The sequence below is a fragment of the Oryzias melastigma genome, linkage group LG19 (genome assembly GCF_002922805.2).
Source record: "Oryzias melastigma strain HK-1 linkage group LG19, ASM292280v2, whole genome shotgun sequence".
Lineage (NCBI taxonomy): Eukaryota > Metazoa > Chordata > Actinopteri > Beloniformes > Adrianichthyidae > Oryzias > Oryzias melastigma.
The window spans coordinates 15327932-15344051 of NC_050530.1; the positions used below are offsets into that span (position 1 = coordinate 15327932).

A 16120-nucleotide genomic window follows, 5' to 3' on the forward strand; every position below is an offset into this window, starting at 1 on the left:
ACAAGGGGGCCCCAGTGTGGGTTTCCCTGTACCGGTCCCCAGCCTGGATAAAATACAGGGTTGTGTCAGGAAGGATATCTGGCATAAAACTCTCTACCAAAGCAAATGTGCAATACAGGTATACTTAGAATCTGTTGACTTTTGTCTATTCAATGGGAATGTGTTAGTTAGCCTAAAGTTGTGATGTATAAAAAAAGCACTGAAGCATGTGTTGGATGTTATTCTGGTTATAGTCGTGTGATTTGGATAAAGCTGAATCTTCACCTCCTTGCAGTTTTCGAGCAGGAACTAACCGATGATCAAATATCCTTCTTTGCAGTGGTAGGTAACACAACACAGATTATTATTCGGTGCTTCAGGCTTTGTGCGGTCTCTTCCGGCAGCATGAATGATTGAATAGGGACCTGTAATTCAAACAGAGGGCTTGGTTCTCAGGGTGACGGTAAGCAACCCGATGCTGCGCGGAGAACAACTCAGCTCCTCTGCTTCATAGCTCAGATTTCTGTCCTTCCCAAGAAAGTACAATTCCCTCATCTACACCAAAAAAATAAAAAAAACATTCTGTAGAATTTGACAATACGTTTGAATGTTGGCATGATGTGTAAAAATCTCGTGACAGGTTTCTATGTTGTTTTCATTAGGTAATTATTTTTGGTTTTAAAATCATGATAAGAAAATATGTCTAATAAAAGGACATTATTTAGTAAGAATTGATCATTACTAAAGTTGCACAGGAGAAAATGTAGTTTAAAAAAGATAAATTAAAACCCTGCAGTTAATATTCAGATTTATTGATTTATAGTTGAAAACTTTGATGAAAAATCCTCAAACAAGAGTCTATGTTGAAGTGTTGCCGTAACCCATGGCAACTGCTTCTGTGTCAGCAGAAATCTTGAACAGCTCCTGCTGTCCAGGACTGTGCAACATCATTGGCTGGTTGAATGAATGACTTGCAGACTTGTTGATGTATTATGCATCCCGTTCCTCTTCAGGGTGTTCTTGAGCCCATTCTCAGGTAAACAGCTGAGAGGGAGCCTGACAGGTAACCAGTTACAGGGAACAGAAGGAAACCTCTTCTCGTGGTAAGTTATAATAATTTTAATTCTTCTAGGTGCAAGTGTTTAAACATTTTGTCAAGAATGCTGCATTTATTTCATGGGTAAAAGTGTAATTTTTTTATGTTTGGATTATTAAATTAGAGCCTGTCTCAAAAATGGAGCTGATTGGATCCACTCTGACAACCAATTATGCTCGGCCGAAGACCAGCCACTTCCTCCCTGCCATCTCCACCATGGCATCCAGCTATCGAAACCCCCAGCAAGTCATGGCCTTCAATCCTGCTGCCAACATGTGGAGAGCCAACAGCTTTTATAAGACCAACAGCATTGTCCCGTCAAGCCCGTCCATGCAGCATGACGGTCTGGATCTGGTCCGAGCCAGGACATCGTTCTTCCCTTCCAACAGGGCTGCGATGACTAATCGATACACCCCTGATGACTGGTACAAGTCCAACCAGAGCCACTACTGGGAGTCCGAGTCCTCCCGGAAAAGTGCGGAGAGACTTAGGAAAGACACCGTGAGACTGATTCAGGATAAAGATCAGCTCACCAGGCGAACACAAGAGCATACCAGCAAGAACATCTCAGAGCGGCTAAATGACATCAGGTTCTGGAAGTCGGAGCTGAGTCATGAGATTGACAACATGGTGACAGAGATAGCTGCTCTCACTGAGGTGAAGAGGAGGCTGGAGAGAGCCTTGGCAGAAACTCAGGGGCCCCTGCAGGTTTGAACTTCTCCTTGTTGTCAAAAGTGTCTTAATAGTTTTTCGAAATATTTTCAAAAAATGGTAATGCAGGGTTATGGCTGCAAAATCAACCCAGAGTCACAAGAGATCCAGAAACTATTTAGGTCAATGTGACAAAAATGTAACATTTTATGAATGAAAGTTCAAAAGTCTGAAAGATTTGCTTTTCTCCATTCTTTACTAGCTGATTTTCTTCTAAATGACCTTTGCAGGGATTGGTGCTTTCAACATCTCATAACCTTTTCATAGACTATTAACACCAGGTCTTTTGCTTCATCCACACCCTACTCCATAAATATCTAACTTTATACTATTTACTTGGATGTGTGCATGCATAAGGAGGGCTGAAGAATGTCTATAGTCTCCAAATGTAGGTGACTCAAAAGATAAAATGTCTTTACAGGGATGCCCAACCCTGGTCCTTGAGTTCTACCGCCCTGTTTGCTTTCCAACTATCCCTACCCTCATTTCTGTTGACTGCCTGAATCAGGTGTTTGAATAAATCCTAGCTTTAACTTTTAGTGATGAGAAGTGAGAGGTGGGGAGGAAATAGATGGAAAAGTAGTCATTTCAAGAACCAGGGTTTTAGACGTCCTGAGTGTCCTACTTTGATATTTCTTTGAGAATGGCTAGAGTTATGGTTATTATGCCCCCTACACAAAATAACAGCCATTTAACAACATCTAAGCATTAGGGGAAACCCTTATCCTTTTTGAAGGGTTAGGAGTGTCCAATTTTTCTTTAAGATATTAGAGAAATGGCTTCTCAAACACATAACGAATGAAGAGTTGAGACAAACACCCCCAACGATGTACTATTTCTTATTCTTTGCACTGTGTTCTTCAGACAATTCGGATTCAAGTAAAATGTTGGCATTTTCTTCACTACATCTTTCTCTACAACTATTGCTTAGAGAAAATGACCAAGATATACTGGTGGGGTCAAGAGGTAAATGCCTATCACCATTTTTTCTTGTGAGGCTGGGTTTGTTTACGATGCAACAGACTTTTTCTGGGTCAGACAGTTAATCAAGTCACCCTAATGCCCTGTCAGGGTGCCAGCGGTCATTTGGGTCATGCAGGGTGTGTCAACTTGATCTGGCTGTTACAAATACTCTACGAGGCAAATATCGTATGGCAGGAGGTTTTCTTGAGGCATCTCCAGGCAACTGAAACTTGAACCTGACACGCTGGAACGTATATGAACACGGGATTGTAAAGTACACTACCTGATTCGTGCCTCAGAACTTGACTCGAGTAATTACACACTTATGCAAGAGCTGCAAAAATGACACCAAAAATGTTGGGTGATGAACAACACATAGTTATCTTAACTTGTTTCAGTTACAATAATTTCATCGATAGGTAGCTCAAGAGTGTTTGTACCACAGAGAGAAGCGGATATCTATTGATCTGGTCCATGATGGCGTCGAAAAAGACCTCATAAAGGTAAAATATCAGCAACTATACATATATAGCTTCTCCTTTCACTTTTAAATTTAAAATAAAAATAATGCTATGACCTATCTGCCTGTGCTAAAACAAGGAAATAGAAGTTATAAAGTCATGTCAGGAGAGGATGAGGCTCCATCTGGACAGAGCCACGTCCCAGCTAGCGTAAGTATGAAAATTAATACAATTGTGTCTGTCAAAGCTTTATTTGAAACATATAGTTTGATGACTGTTTATCTTTTCTATGACAAATTATTTAGTTCAAATCGAGCAGCGCAACATGAGTTGGAAAAAGACCTGAGCGACAAACTGACGGCTCAAAGAATAGACGACCGATGCCACCATCTGAGGAACACGTCGGATGGTATTGGCTATTACAGGGGGATTGACAGACAAGACTATTCGTGAGTATAGGAACTGTATAACCACATTTGTTGTGTTGCTCCACTTCAAATCCACCAGTTGTACTTAATTTGAATAACTGTGCACATGGTTTACAACAAAGACGTCCATCTTAGCTATCAGATTCTCATGGTGTAAGGAGGGGTCGAGTTCTTTGGCTTTTCTGCAAGAGTTCAAATGAACGTAAGAGTCTACTTACACCAGGAATCTGGCACAGATCAGGACTAGAGCAGCAGTGTTTGCCTCCAGGGACTTCATTCATGCCAACATTTGTAACAAAACAGTCAACACAGATACTATTCAACACACCCCATGCAGTAGGAGGCAGTATTCACTCTGTTCACTAGTTGACCATTTATCAATGAATGGATGGAAGAAGGCCTTGTGGGTTTCTCTTTAGAAATGATTTATGTTTTCTCAAAAGAACCACCGATAAGGATTTGGAAGAATTGAACCAGGTTTGATTATTTTGACAAGAAATGTCATAAAATAAATATGTGTCCTGGAAAATTGACAAGCATTGACAAGACTTTCAGGGTCTGAGTTCAAGGAAAGTATTGCCACTAGGCAACAACAAGTAGAAGTATTGAACCAGCATTCAAGAACTGGAGAATTTGAGACATCTGTGAAGCTCCAGAACCTTAAAAATTCCCATTGGGATTGCAAAAAGATAGGGGAGTTAATGATTTAGTGCTACACGCTCTCATTTGATGCTCTTTAAAATGGTGTGACGCTCGAGAGGGATACATTTTATTTTATTTCATGTTTTAGATTAGGATGATATTTGCCTATCGGACATTACTCCATCAACAAACTTCTCTAATCCAAGATGAATGCAAATTTGGCGTTCATTCATATCAATCTTTCTGCAGATCATCATATTAATAATATATTTGAGTATTTTTTTCTGTTTCTCGCTAGAGTGTCTCTGCCAGACTCGTGGTCCAGGTTTACCGACGACAACATCCTGCGTTCTCAGAGTGACCGGGCCACTTCCCACAAACTCCGAGATGAGATTGAGATCTTGCTAAACACCACGTCCAATGAAATGTGGAACCAGTTCAACAACGTCAACGTGGCCTTCACAGGTCGCATTTCTGAAACCGCCGATGCTAAGAGCAGCTTGCAGGCACACCTGGCAAAGGTGTGTATATTTTACCCTAAATGCTTTCAAATTCAATGGGATTTTTTTCTCCCCTTGTATTGACATTCTTTGGATTATCATAACTCTTTAACCAATTATGCAAGTCCAACAGATTGTGAACCTGAAAAACACTACAGAAGTGAAGTGTTTGCCCAAACAATGTAAAACAGCTGATAGTGGTGCAATATGCAGAATCCATTGTGTAAATTTGATAAATGATAGAAGCAATACAATAATTCAAAGAGAATCAATTATTTTGCTGTTGCTGATGAAGGGTTAGCACATAAACCCTTCTCTTTGCATATTAGTTCAAAATGAAAAATCTTTTGTTTATTTAGTCAGAAAAATGTAAATTAACGACATAAAAAATGCACCAATAAGTTAAAGAAAGATTAGATTCCTCACTTTAGTCAGTGGTTTACCTCATTTACTATGGTGAGAAAATAGACTCAACCTGATATGTGAGCGCACAATTCTTGATTTGTGCGTAACTTTGGATTTGTGTGCATAATTGTTGATTTATGTGTAACTTTGGATTTGTGCAAGTATAACTCTAGAAATGCACATTTTTTGGATTTATGTGGGCATAATTGTTTATTTCAAGTTCAAGTTCAAACAACTTTATTTATCCCTGAGGGGCAATTCTGTTTTTTGATGCAGAGAGTGGCTTCAATCAACATACAAGTTACACATGACACACGAGCATAGAGAGAAATAAAAATAATAATAACAATAAGGGGAGAAAAACTGTACAATCCTATGATTTCTTAATTGTTGATTTGTATGTAGTATGGGATTTATTTGCGCGTAAATCGTTATTTGTGCGTAGTTTTGGATTTATGTGTGTGTAATTCCTGATTTGTGCGTAACTTTAGATTTGTGCATGTGTAATTCTAGAATTGTGCGTAGTTTTGGATTTATGTGTGCGTGAATCATTACATGTGCATTTGGACTTGGACACAAATCCAAAATTATGCACAAATCAAGAATCACCCACACCCAAATCGGGGCGAGTCTATTTTCTCTTCATATTTATCACCTTAAAAGAAGAAATCTTGGGTTTAAAATGTTTTTTGGCCTTGTGGTCGAGTGGTAGAGCGGTCAACCCTTGATTGGAAGATTGCAGGTTCGTTTCCCACCCTACATGCTCATGTGCTGAAGTGTCCTTGGGCAAGACACTGAACCCTAGATTGGCACCAGTGTTAGGGAGTGGAACCACCATCAGTGTTTGAATGTGTTTGAATGGGAATGTGACTGTAAAGCGTTTTGGGCCTAAGAAGATTGTTAAGTGCTATATATTTTTTTTAATAAAGGAAATGCAGCCAAAGATTGTCATAATTTTTGCTGCCCAGCCTATTGTAGTGACCATCGCTTCTGCCATCTTTACTGTTTAATGGAATCTGAGAAAGCTACAGTGCATTTGAACACTTCTAATAGCTGTGATTCAAGACACACCATCTCTAATAAACCTCAGCTCTGCTCTACTGTGGGTTGTGCTGTCTCTCCTAAATTAAATTATAATAATAGGGCTTTGGCTGAGGCAATGTCTGCTGCATGCTACTAATTCTCACTATTTTTCATTAGTACTGAATCTCTCGTTTGACAAAATCTGATAATTTTTTAATGAATCAAATTAGGTCCAAACACTTGTGGAAATGTGTCGTGTTTTCTTGTTAAACTAGACTCTGCAGGAGATCTTCCAGACGGAGATGCTGATTGAATCTCTGAGGAAAGCCATCAGAGACAAAGAGAATCCGCTGAAAGTGGCTCAGACCAGACTGGAGGAGCGGACCCGCAGGCCCAACATAGAGCTGTGCAGAGACAACCCCCACCACAGGTCGCCAGCCAATCCAACCTCCCATAACCCCTCCTTTTGTATTTGGATCTTTGCTGGAATTTTCTTTTTGTCTTTTACCTCTTGCTCAGACTTGTGACGGAGGTGAGGGAGATTGAGGACACCATCCAAAAGCTCCACGAGAGGCTGATGGAGGCGGAGAACACTCTGCAGACTCTGGTGAAGACCAAAGTAAACCTGGAAAACGACCTGTCCATAAAGGCCAACTCTCTGTTCCTGGACCAGGAGAAGTGCATGAGCATGCGGAAGACATTTCCCAGCATGCCCCGCCTTGTGGGCTACACCTGAATCAGGCTTTTATTTTGAAAAAAAGTTAGGATAGTTAGGATAAAAATTAATGTAAGTTTCTATGTTTATTTATGTTCCTCTGAGTATAAAAGGTTTTAATCAGAGAAAGATTTTCTCCTGGTACTTATATATGGATCTCAATGACTTCTCTTCCTTAAATTATTCGATTATTTTGCTCTCACTATTTATATTTTTATTTTTGATGAAGATATTTTAGTTTCACATCCTGAGTGAAAAACTGATCACATTAAAACAGAATATTTATCAGTAATTGGTTTAAACCAATTTATATTAAGAAATTGATCTTATTTAACAGGATTATAAAATCTTAATTGTTAAAGTTAGTCATTTTGGGGAGCAATAATGATTTATTCCATCTACAATTTTATTTTCAAAAAACGTACCTATTATGTTAGCAGTTTATATATTATTTTATTAGTTTGATTTTAATGTTATGCACCAGAATGAAAGAATAAAAAAACGTGTATCTCTAAGTGATTAAAATATGCAGATATTTGATGACGGGACACAAAATACAATCCTGGAAAATAATTATATATATATATATATATATATATATACAGTATATACATATATACAGTATATACATGAAGAGTCATATTTGTCACCAGTACTTTTATCTGGTTTCTGCAGCAGTCTGTGACACCACAGACCAGAAGAGAGTGGTTTTATTTCATGTTTAGTCTTTAAAGACCTACCCCAATTAATGTTCTTTTTTTTGTTTGTTTGTTTTTTTGGGGGGGTGTTTTAACATGTTCTTGTGGTATTTTTCAGATGATGGGGACATATATGTTAGTGAAAAAAGTAAAACATATTTGAGCATATTTATGTTTATGAGAGAGAAAAAAAACACAATTAAGTCGCTCCTGAGTATAACTCGCTCCCCTGGCTGAACTGTGTAAAAAAACTGTGACTTATACTCTGGAAAATACGGTACTGCTTGCTGTTTTTAATGTTAGGCTGGGAGTGTGAGGGGCTGTAAGTTAGTGGGAAAGTATACCATGGCATGTCCAAGGTCCGGCCCGTCGGTCAAATGCGACTTATGTTATAGTTTCTCCTGTCGAAAACTCAATAATATACCTTATAACCCTTTAAAAAAACTGTGTGAAAGATTTCTTGATTGTGATTGGCTAAACTACGTTATTAGCCATTTCAAATTTGTGGTAACATTGTCGCAGGATCTTTGTGTAATACTTTCCTGCTTATTTCGAAAATGTCAAGAGTAAATTAAAACCTAATTACTAAACCCTAAATTCACTTTTTTGACTTTGGACTTCTATATATAGGGCTTTAAAAGTGCTGTCTGTTGGTCATTGCTAAATGTTTTACAAATTAAAATAAATTTTTTTTTAAATTTAGTCAAAAACCATCAGTGTGCTGCCCCTACAGGTTGAAACGAGGTATTACAGTTGAATTATGTGATTGGTCAAACCATTAAAGTCCCACGTCCTTTCAGAAGTCCAACGTCATGATCTGCAGCTCCAGTAATGATAACTGTCCTGTTCCCTACTTCCCTGCTTGGTGACCCTTTAACATTGACAGCAAGAGCTGCCACCTTCAGGACAAGTGATGAAGAATGGTGCATGGTTTTTTAATATGCAATTCACTGTCATTTTGGTCAAAAAATATTTAACTGTTTTGCTGATATACGTAAAGAAATAAAATTTCTGTTGCAATGAAATTCCCACTAAATAGTTTATTTGCATTTAATGTCATAAGGGTTCAAGAATGGAGCCCCTCACATATATTTACCTCACTAAATCTTGTCCTCTTTGCTGGATGACAGGAAATGGGGCAGGGTTACTCCATAGCTACAGCCACGCCCACAACTCAGAGGTAAATTTCTGATAAACTGCAGAAACAATGTTCTAGAAAACGAGGTTTTGTGATTTTATCTAAAAACAGCGTAATTGTAATTTAAAGACCACTGGGAACACTTTTACAATAGATCTACAGATGACTGGAGTGGGATTTAAGTTCGTAAATCTAGACACATGTAAACACTACTGTTCTCCTTCTTGGCCCAACCTCTCCACAACTGCACTTCCTGCAGAACCTTTGGCCTCCGAGTGGAATGCAAACATGTCTTGAAACACTGCAGCCTTTACCAGTGAAGCAGTCTCACTGTTTCCTATTGTTATATATACTAAAAGTTGTACTTTAGGCAAATTGTCCTGTGTTACATTCTGATTAATTCATAGAACCCTTTTATTCAAAGACTCTAAACAGCATGAAAAAATGCTCTCATTTCAATAGAGAACAGCTCTTGTCCCTGACGAATGGTGAGAATTTCTGCCCTAAAACAAAAAAAAAAAATAATGTGAAAATCCACCATATTGTAAGAAGTTGAACAAGCTGAATACCTTATTAAAAGTAATGCTTCTTAATTTGGAAGCAACGTAAATAGATCTTCCTCTTTGACCTCCTCTAACCCTCACATATTGGAAATGTACTCTGGGATTCTCAGTGCAGTCCAGACATGTTAGCAGTTTATTTTTAAGATTGTTTCTCGTTATAGATGCTCTGAACTCTGTGTTATTCCATACATCTTTTGTATCACCATACCACAGAGCCCTGGACATTACAAAAAACTACAAATAAATCGTTCCATCAAATTAACCTTCACATGACAGCACTTTGTATGCACATGTTAGCATTTGTTGTGCACAGATTAGAATCATTTGTGCAATTAGAATCGTGTATGCACAAAATGCTATGAGATAGTGTTTTGTGCACGCAAAACATTGATTTGTGCACACAAGATAACATTTTGTGTGCACAAAATACTAATTCATGAGCACAAAATGATATCTTGTGTGCACAAGTTAGCATTTTGTGCTCACAAATTAGTGTCTTGCGCACAAAAAAACTGATTTGTGTACAAACAAGATTCTAATTTTTGCACAAAATCCCATCTTGTGTGCACAAGTTAGTGTTTTGTGTGCACAAAATACTATCTCATAGAATTTTGTGCACACGAAATAGCATTTTGTGCATAAAAGATTCTAATTTGTGCGCTCAAATTAGAATGTTTCTATTACAAAATGCTAACTCGTGTGCACAAAATTCTATTTTATAGCATTTTTTGTGCATGAGTTAGCATTTTTTTTGTACAAGATACTAATTTGTGGGCAGGAAATGCTATCTTGTATACACAAGTTAGGATTTTGTGCGAACAAATTAGTATCTTGTGCACACAAAAAACTCATTTATGCACACAAGAAAGCCTTTTGTGTAATGAAATTAGAATCTTATGTGTACAAAATTCTATCTCGTGTGTACAAAATACTATCTAATAGCATTTTGTGCACATGAGATAACATTTTTTTGTGTACAAGATACTAATTTGGAAGCACAAATTGTTAACTTGAGGGAATAATTAAAACAACAAAAGATGATGTCATGCCTGTGGCTCCGTTCCATAACAAGCTGTGATGAAGAGAAATGGAGTAAAGATTGAATCTAAATCTTTTTTTTCTTTTGGTTTTTACAAGAAATATTTGACATTTTTGAACTACAAACATGTTAAATGTCTTTGATAAGGCTGTGTTTGTGCACTCAGCCAATGAGAAGATATTTTTTGATCAAACTTAAGCAAAGTGACTCAAAACTATAACAAAAAATGAGGAAAATTTCACACAAAATTTTTCTTCCAAAAAACCTAAATCAATTTAGAGGCAGCCATAGAATTACCTCAACATAATGTCCTGTCTGTAAATGTTGCAAATCCTCAAAAAAACATTGGAGGTTGGTTTTAGAAGGAGGAATTTCCCTTTGATCCCCTTTTGAATTTACACAAATATATATATAAAAAATACTCTTCTAGTGTAGTTATCCATCCATTTTCAAAACCAGCTGAGTCCTTTTCAAGGTCATAGGGTTGCTGGAGCCTATCCAGCCGCTGTTGGTTGAAGGCGGGGTACACCCTGAACAGGTCGCCATTCTGTTGTATGGCCACACACACAACCAGGTGTAATTTAGAATTATCAATGAACATGTGAATTATGTTTTGGGAGCTTTCTTGCTGTGAGGCATGAGCATATAACTATAAATGTGTTTGAGTTTCTCTTTCCAAACCCTTAAATAAAACCACCCTCAATTATTCTGTGACACACACTCCTGTTTTGATCATGTGATTCTTTACGTGTGTTTGGTTTCATCTCTTCCATGCCAATAAATGCTTTAAACAGACGGATTTGATCACTTTCTGTGCTGCAACTTGGCTCCAATGTGAGTACAATGTCATAGTTTGTGCATTTCCAAGGTAACATGACTGACTTCCAGCTTAGTCAGTTTTTGTTATTATTTTTAACCCAACAATATATATTTTTATTTTAGGAAGAAGAAAAATTAGAAAAAACATTGAGTTAAAATCAAATTACTAAAACCTCAAAGGTTGGTATTGGTTCAAAAATTAACCCAAAATATATTCCAACATGAACATCCCAAGAATTAGTTTGAAGACATTTTTTAAAAGTATATCTTATTATTACTTGTGGTATTTTCTTTACTCAACAAAGATAAAAAATATTTTAAACAAAATAAGACTTTTTCCTTCATATCCACTAAACTGTTTTTCCACAGTGATGGCATGGGGGACATATATGTTAGTGAGCAGGTAAAAATATATAGTTTTAGTGTGAATCTATAGATATGATCTATTCTATTACCACTAAATACACACTAAAACACCATAAAAATAATCTAAGTTGGGTTGTTTCTTAAATGACAGAGTATTACGGACAGTTTACAAACTTATTTTTTCAACTTTAAAGTTTTAAATTAATGAGAAAAAAAGGAAATATTGAGATTAAAGTGTGTACATTTACGACTTTAAAAGTTCAATGTATGACCTTGTTTTTTATAAATGTACGTGTTTTAAAGTTGTAAATATTTGACTTTATTGTTGTAAATTTAAACCGTAAATTTCAGAGAATGAAGTCATAAATTTCCAAAGTTTTCTGCTTTGCTTGAAGATGAAAGACGTGGAGTTTTTCATGAAGCTTTATTTCACATGGCATTCACTTCGATTTTTATCTCGTAATGTTACTTTTTTTTTCTTTTTGTGGTCCAAAACTCATAAATTAACAAGAAAAATGTTTTAAATTAGCAAGATTATCAGTTGGAAAATTTACACATTTTTTCTTGCAAATTCACGACTTTAAATATTACTTTTTATTTTCTTTGGTGGCCCTAATACTTCATTGTAGTTTATAACCTAGCTACGATGTCAAAAATGGACTAACTTCTGGGTTATTTTGGCTTACAATAAATAAATACATAAATAAAATTAAATCCCTATAACCCAAAAACTAGTATTGCTCCAAAGAGTAACCCAAAAATATTTCCCAACATGACTAATCCAATAATTTGGTTGGAGTGTTTTAAGAGTAAACTTTACCATTTAAAAGTTTTTTATTTAAGATGAAGATGTAATTTTGTCAAATTCCCACCTCTACTCTAAAACAGTTTAATGTTTGAAAGTATTTCTACATCTGAAAAGCTCTGAAGATGCACACAATGCATAATAATGCTCTATATATAGTCCCAATGTTTTTTTTTTGTTTTTTTTTGTCATCTAATTAATTGTTTTCTCGCACAAGATTTTTCTTATTTTCGGCCAAAAATGTTGTCTGAAGTGAGATTTATGAATATGTCCTAAATCTGGCAGAGTACAGTAAAGCAATCATGTCAAAGCTAAAGAATGTTTGAGGACTGAAACATTAATCCTAAATCCTAAATCTCTCCAGCTCCACAGCATTCTCCAAGGCCTGATTGAAGTGACCACTGTGCATCCATGGGAACCAGCTCCTCCTGTGGCTCCTGGATCTGCTCCAAAGCTGGGACTTCTCTCAGGAGGCTTCAGTCGCTCCACCAGAGGACTGAGAACGTTTGCCTCTCCGACAGTCTGATAAAGAAACCAAGAATACCAATAGAGTACGGAGTGAAAATAGTCTCAGTGGATTTCTGATTGAAGATGTGTTAATATGTTTTGTGCGTAACAGTGTGTACTTGCATTTGTTTATTCACGAACATCAAAAACGTACAAATACAAAGTAAAATTTATGCACACAACTTGAAATGATGGCAGCTTAAAACGAACTACAAATTCAAATCAGATTCTATGGAATCCAATCCTTAAATAGTACGCACCAATTATGAACAGATAAGAGTTACAAGTGCACTCTTTTTTCAAAAATATGACGTAAGAATTATATTAATATATATTTTTTCACATAAGTAAAATTGTTAAATGCATGTTATTTAATTAATTAAGTACTGTAATTGTGTCTTTTAGAATTTGTTTAAAACAAGTGGAGAAAATGTCACATTTTTACTGGATATTTTTCTCAATCGAAGTTCAAAGCAGTTGATCCGAAAACTCTGATGACCCAGAATTCTAGCAGCATTTGAACGCATCACCTGTGCACCAATCTGATGACAGAACGAGTCTCATAACCTCTTGTGAACTTGTACCTCTGATCCTTGCATAAATGTGGTTATGTGTGTGTTTGTGTATCGGGCAATTTATGCGTATTATTCAAAAAACTTTGTGCGTTGGAGCCGTTTATGACTCGTACTGAGTTGTAAGCTGTTATCATTTAAAGTTGTCCTTCCATAAATTTTATTTTGTATTTTTACATTTTTTTTGTCCGAAAGTACATGTGAGTATACAGCTGAAAGTACACAGAATTACGCACAAAATCTAGATCACATGTGTCAAAGTCAGGGCCCGGGGGCCGGATCCGGCCCTCCAGGTAATTCTATCCGGCCCTCCAGATCATTTTATTTTCTTGCGCTTATTTCTAACTTGTATAATTTTGACAAAATATATTTTTTGGAGAGTAATTTATTATTATTTAAGGTTTAAGTTGATTTATTCTGGAATAATATTTATTAACATCTATGTTAAAAAGTTACAGTTTTATAGTTTAAAAATTGTAGTTTTAGTGTTCAATAAATGTTTATCCTGTTTGACCTACAACCTGAGGTGTGTTTTGGATTTTCCCCCTGTGTGACTGAGTTTGATCTGATCTAATGTATGAGTTAAAAATCCATTGAGACTATTTTCACTCCATAACAGACAAACACTAAAGGAAGCTGGAAGGTTTTTCATCTCATGCTTTCATTGCTGTTTCTACTCTTCTGATCTTCACTCTTGGAAATCTTTACCTTCCTCGACCTTTCACCTTTCAATAAAATGATCCTCCTGCGTTCTGGACATGAATACTCCTCTGAGGGAGCAACATGAGCAGGTAGAGCCTCAAAGTACAACAATGTGGAGTCATTCAGGCTGTTTGAGTTATGGATCAGGTTTCTGGAAGAATCCATAAAAACTGATCTGTGGCCGTCTGCATTGTGATGCTGAACGGAGGGTAAGATGTTACCTCCTGCTGATTCACTGCAGGCTGATGCTGACTGGACATTTACAGATGTGTCTGTTGTGGTGAAATGATTCACTGTTGTCAAGCACGTGAAATCATTTCTGTTTTAAATTTGTCACTGAAATCAGTTTTTTTAGTATGTTGGCTCTGCACATTTCCTTTTATTTCTAAATCTGTGTGACTCATGAGCGTGTGATTAAACATCCTGACTGACGCCACTTAGCCTGCTTTTTAGTGGCATTAAAAAAATGGGAAATTAAATCAAATAATTCAGACAGATTTCTGTTTATATTCCATATGAAAAAAAAATCCTGATTTAAACTCTATGTCATTTTAGGAAATCTTTTGTAAAATTATATAATTTTGCTTTTTCCACAATTCCGTTGCAAACAATAAATCAAACTTTTATTGATTTTACTGCAATGTGACCAAAGAGTGTATTGGATGCATTACTTCAAAAATATCTATTTATGATTATGAGTAATTACACTATTATTTTCTTCTCACATTTTTGTTCATTTTTCTTTGTTTTAGTCAATTAATTTATTTATCTCAAAATGAGTTTAATATATTTGTAGATTATTTTTGTTGTTTTGTTTACAATTAATGTTTGAAATAAACCAATATATTAAATCTGATCAAAACGAAGTGTTTTCTTTTTCTAAAAAATGGCAAATACACATATCCGTTTAAATTCTAATTATATTAAAGTATAATTTTATAATAAAATATGTTTATACTCATTCAAAATCCATAGGTTTTTTGTTGATTATTTATTCATTTATTTTTGTCTGTTTGCAAAATTCCTAAGATTTATTGCAAATCCTTTATATAATCAAAAATAATTTGCTCCAAAAGCTGTTAATGTGGATTTTTGAGACCTTTTTTAAAGATTTTTCAAAAAAATATTCAGATCATGAACTGGGATTTAAGGATTTAAATAATAAAAAATTATATAAGTTTTGTGGAACTTTTTCATAAGCTTCAATAAAAATAAAGACAAAAAGATTTTTGTGCCACAAAAGCGTCCTGTTCCAATAAATAGTGTTTTTTACATGTTCTTATGGTATTTCTTATGACAATTAATAACATAAATCAAGAAGCTTAAAATGACATTTCTGAATATTTCTTTATTCAAACTGTTGACAAACATACAATTTATAAAAGGTTGTAGTTGTGATGTAGAAAATACACTTTCCAGGTCATAAGCTCTCTGTTGTGAGCAATGGGAAGGGGGGCGGGGTTGCTCTGCATTAATTATAATTGAATCACAGCAATTATGTCCTCAAAAAAGACACAAATTTGTACAATTTTTGGCTAAAAACGCCATTTTCATAATTGAAAGATGACTGGAAAGCAAATAAAAACATTCTGCAACAGACTGGCGAAGTTTCCAGCGTGTACCACACCTTTACCCAACAAGGGCAGGGATAGGCTCCAGCAACCTTGTAAGGGATTGAAAGGGATTAAGCGAGTTTTACAAATGAATTGTTGTGAATTTCTTTACTTGTTTGCTTAACGTTCTTGTGTAGAAAAGGAGTTTCTCCTTTGAGCATTCAGCCGCTATAGTTAGTGATGAAAACCCGATTCAGCTAACATGAGAAAATATGGGGGCAGTGTAAGTCTGCAGCCTGCGCTAGGAGAGGATCTGTTAAACATCTCCACCAAACTGCCTAAACTGGACGCTGTGACGCTCCGACAGGCCGCAGATGGATCTCCTGTCTCTGTCAGGGTGGAGACTGTCTGCTGTGAGCACAAAGTCAGACACCC

At 36.1% G+C, this 16120-nt stretch overlaps 1 protein-coding gene across 2 annotated transcripts; it reads left to right on the top strand.

The window, feature by feature from the left end:
* Window positions 1–842: 842 nt before the first annotated feature.
* On the top strand, window positions 843–7872 carry tekt3 (tektin 3). Of its 2 annotated transcripts, XM_024285402.2 has the most exons (8): window positions 843–1082; window positions 1200–1783; window positions 3169–3252; window positions 3350–3420; window positions 3516–3659; window positions 4579–4801; window positions 6484–6638; window positions 6728–7872. In XM_024285402.2, exons 2-8 carry the CDS (start codon window positions 1214–1216, stop codon window positions 6942–6944), a joined length of 1464 nt encoding a protein of 487 aa, XP_024141170.1. In that variant the 5' UTR covers window positions 843–1082; window positions 1200–1213; the 3' UTR covers window positions 6945–7872. The 2 variants fall into 2 exon arrangements, with proteins under 2 accessions (XP_024141170.1, XP_036072859.1); XM_036216966.1 differs by lacking the exon at window positions 843–1082 and having other exon boundaries at window positions 1116–1783.
* The last annotated feature ends 8248 nt before the right edge of the window (window positions 7873–16120 follow it).

What these genes read in the sequence shown, in the direction of transcription:
- tekt3 (XM_024285402.2), top strand. Translation starts at nt 1,214, where the DNA reads ATGGAGCTGATTGGATCCACTCTGACAACCAATTATGCTCGGCCGAAG. An exon ending in AAACTCAGGGGCCCCTGCAG is followed by an intron (nt 1,784 to 3,168) that starts GTTTGAACTTCT and finishes TTTCATCGATAG; the next exon opens with GTAGCTCAAGAGTGTTTGTA. An exon ending in AGAGCCACGTCCCAGCTAGC is followed by an intron (nt 3,421 to 3,515) that starts GTAAGTATGAAA and finishes CAAATTATTTAG; the next exon opens with TTCAAATCGAGCAGCGCAAC.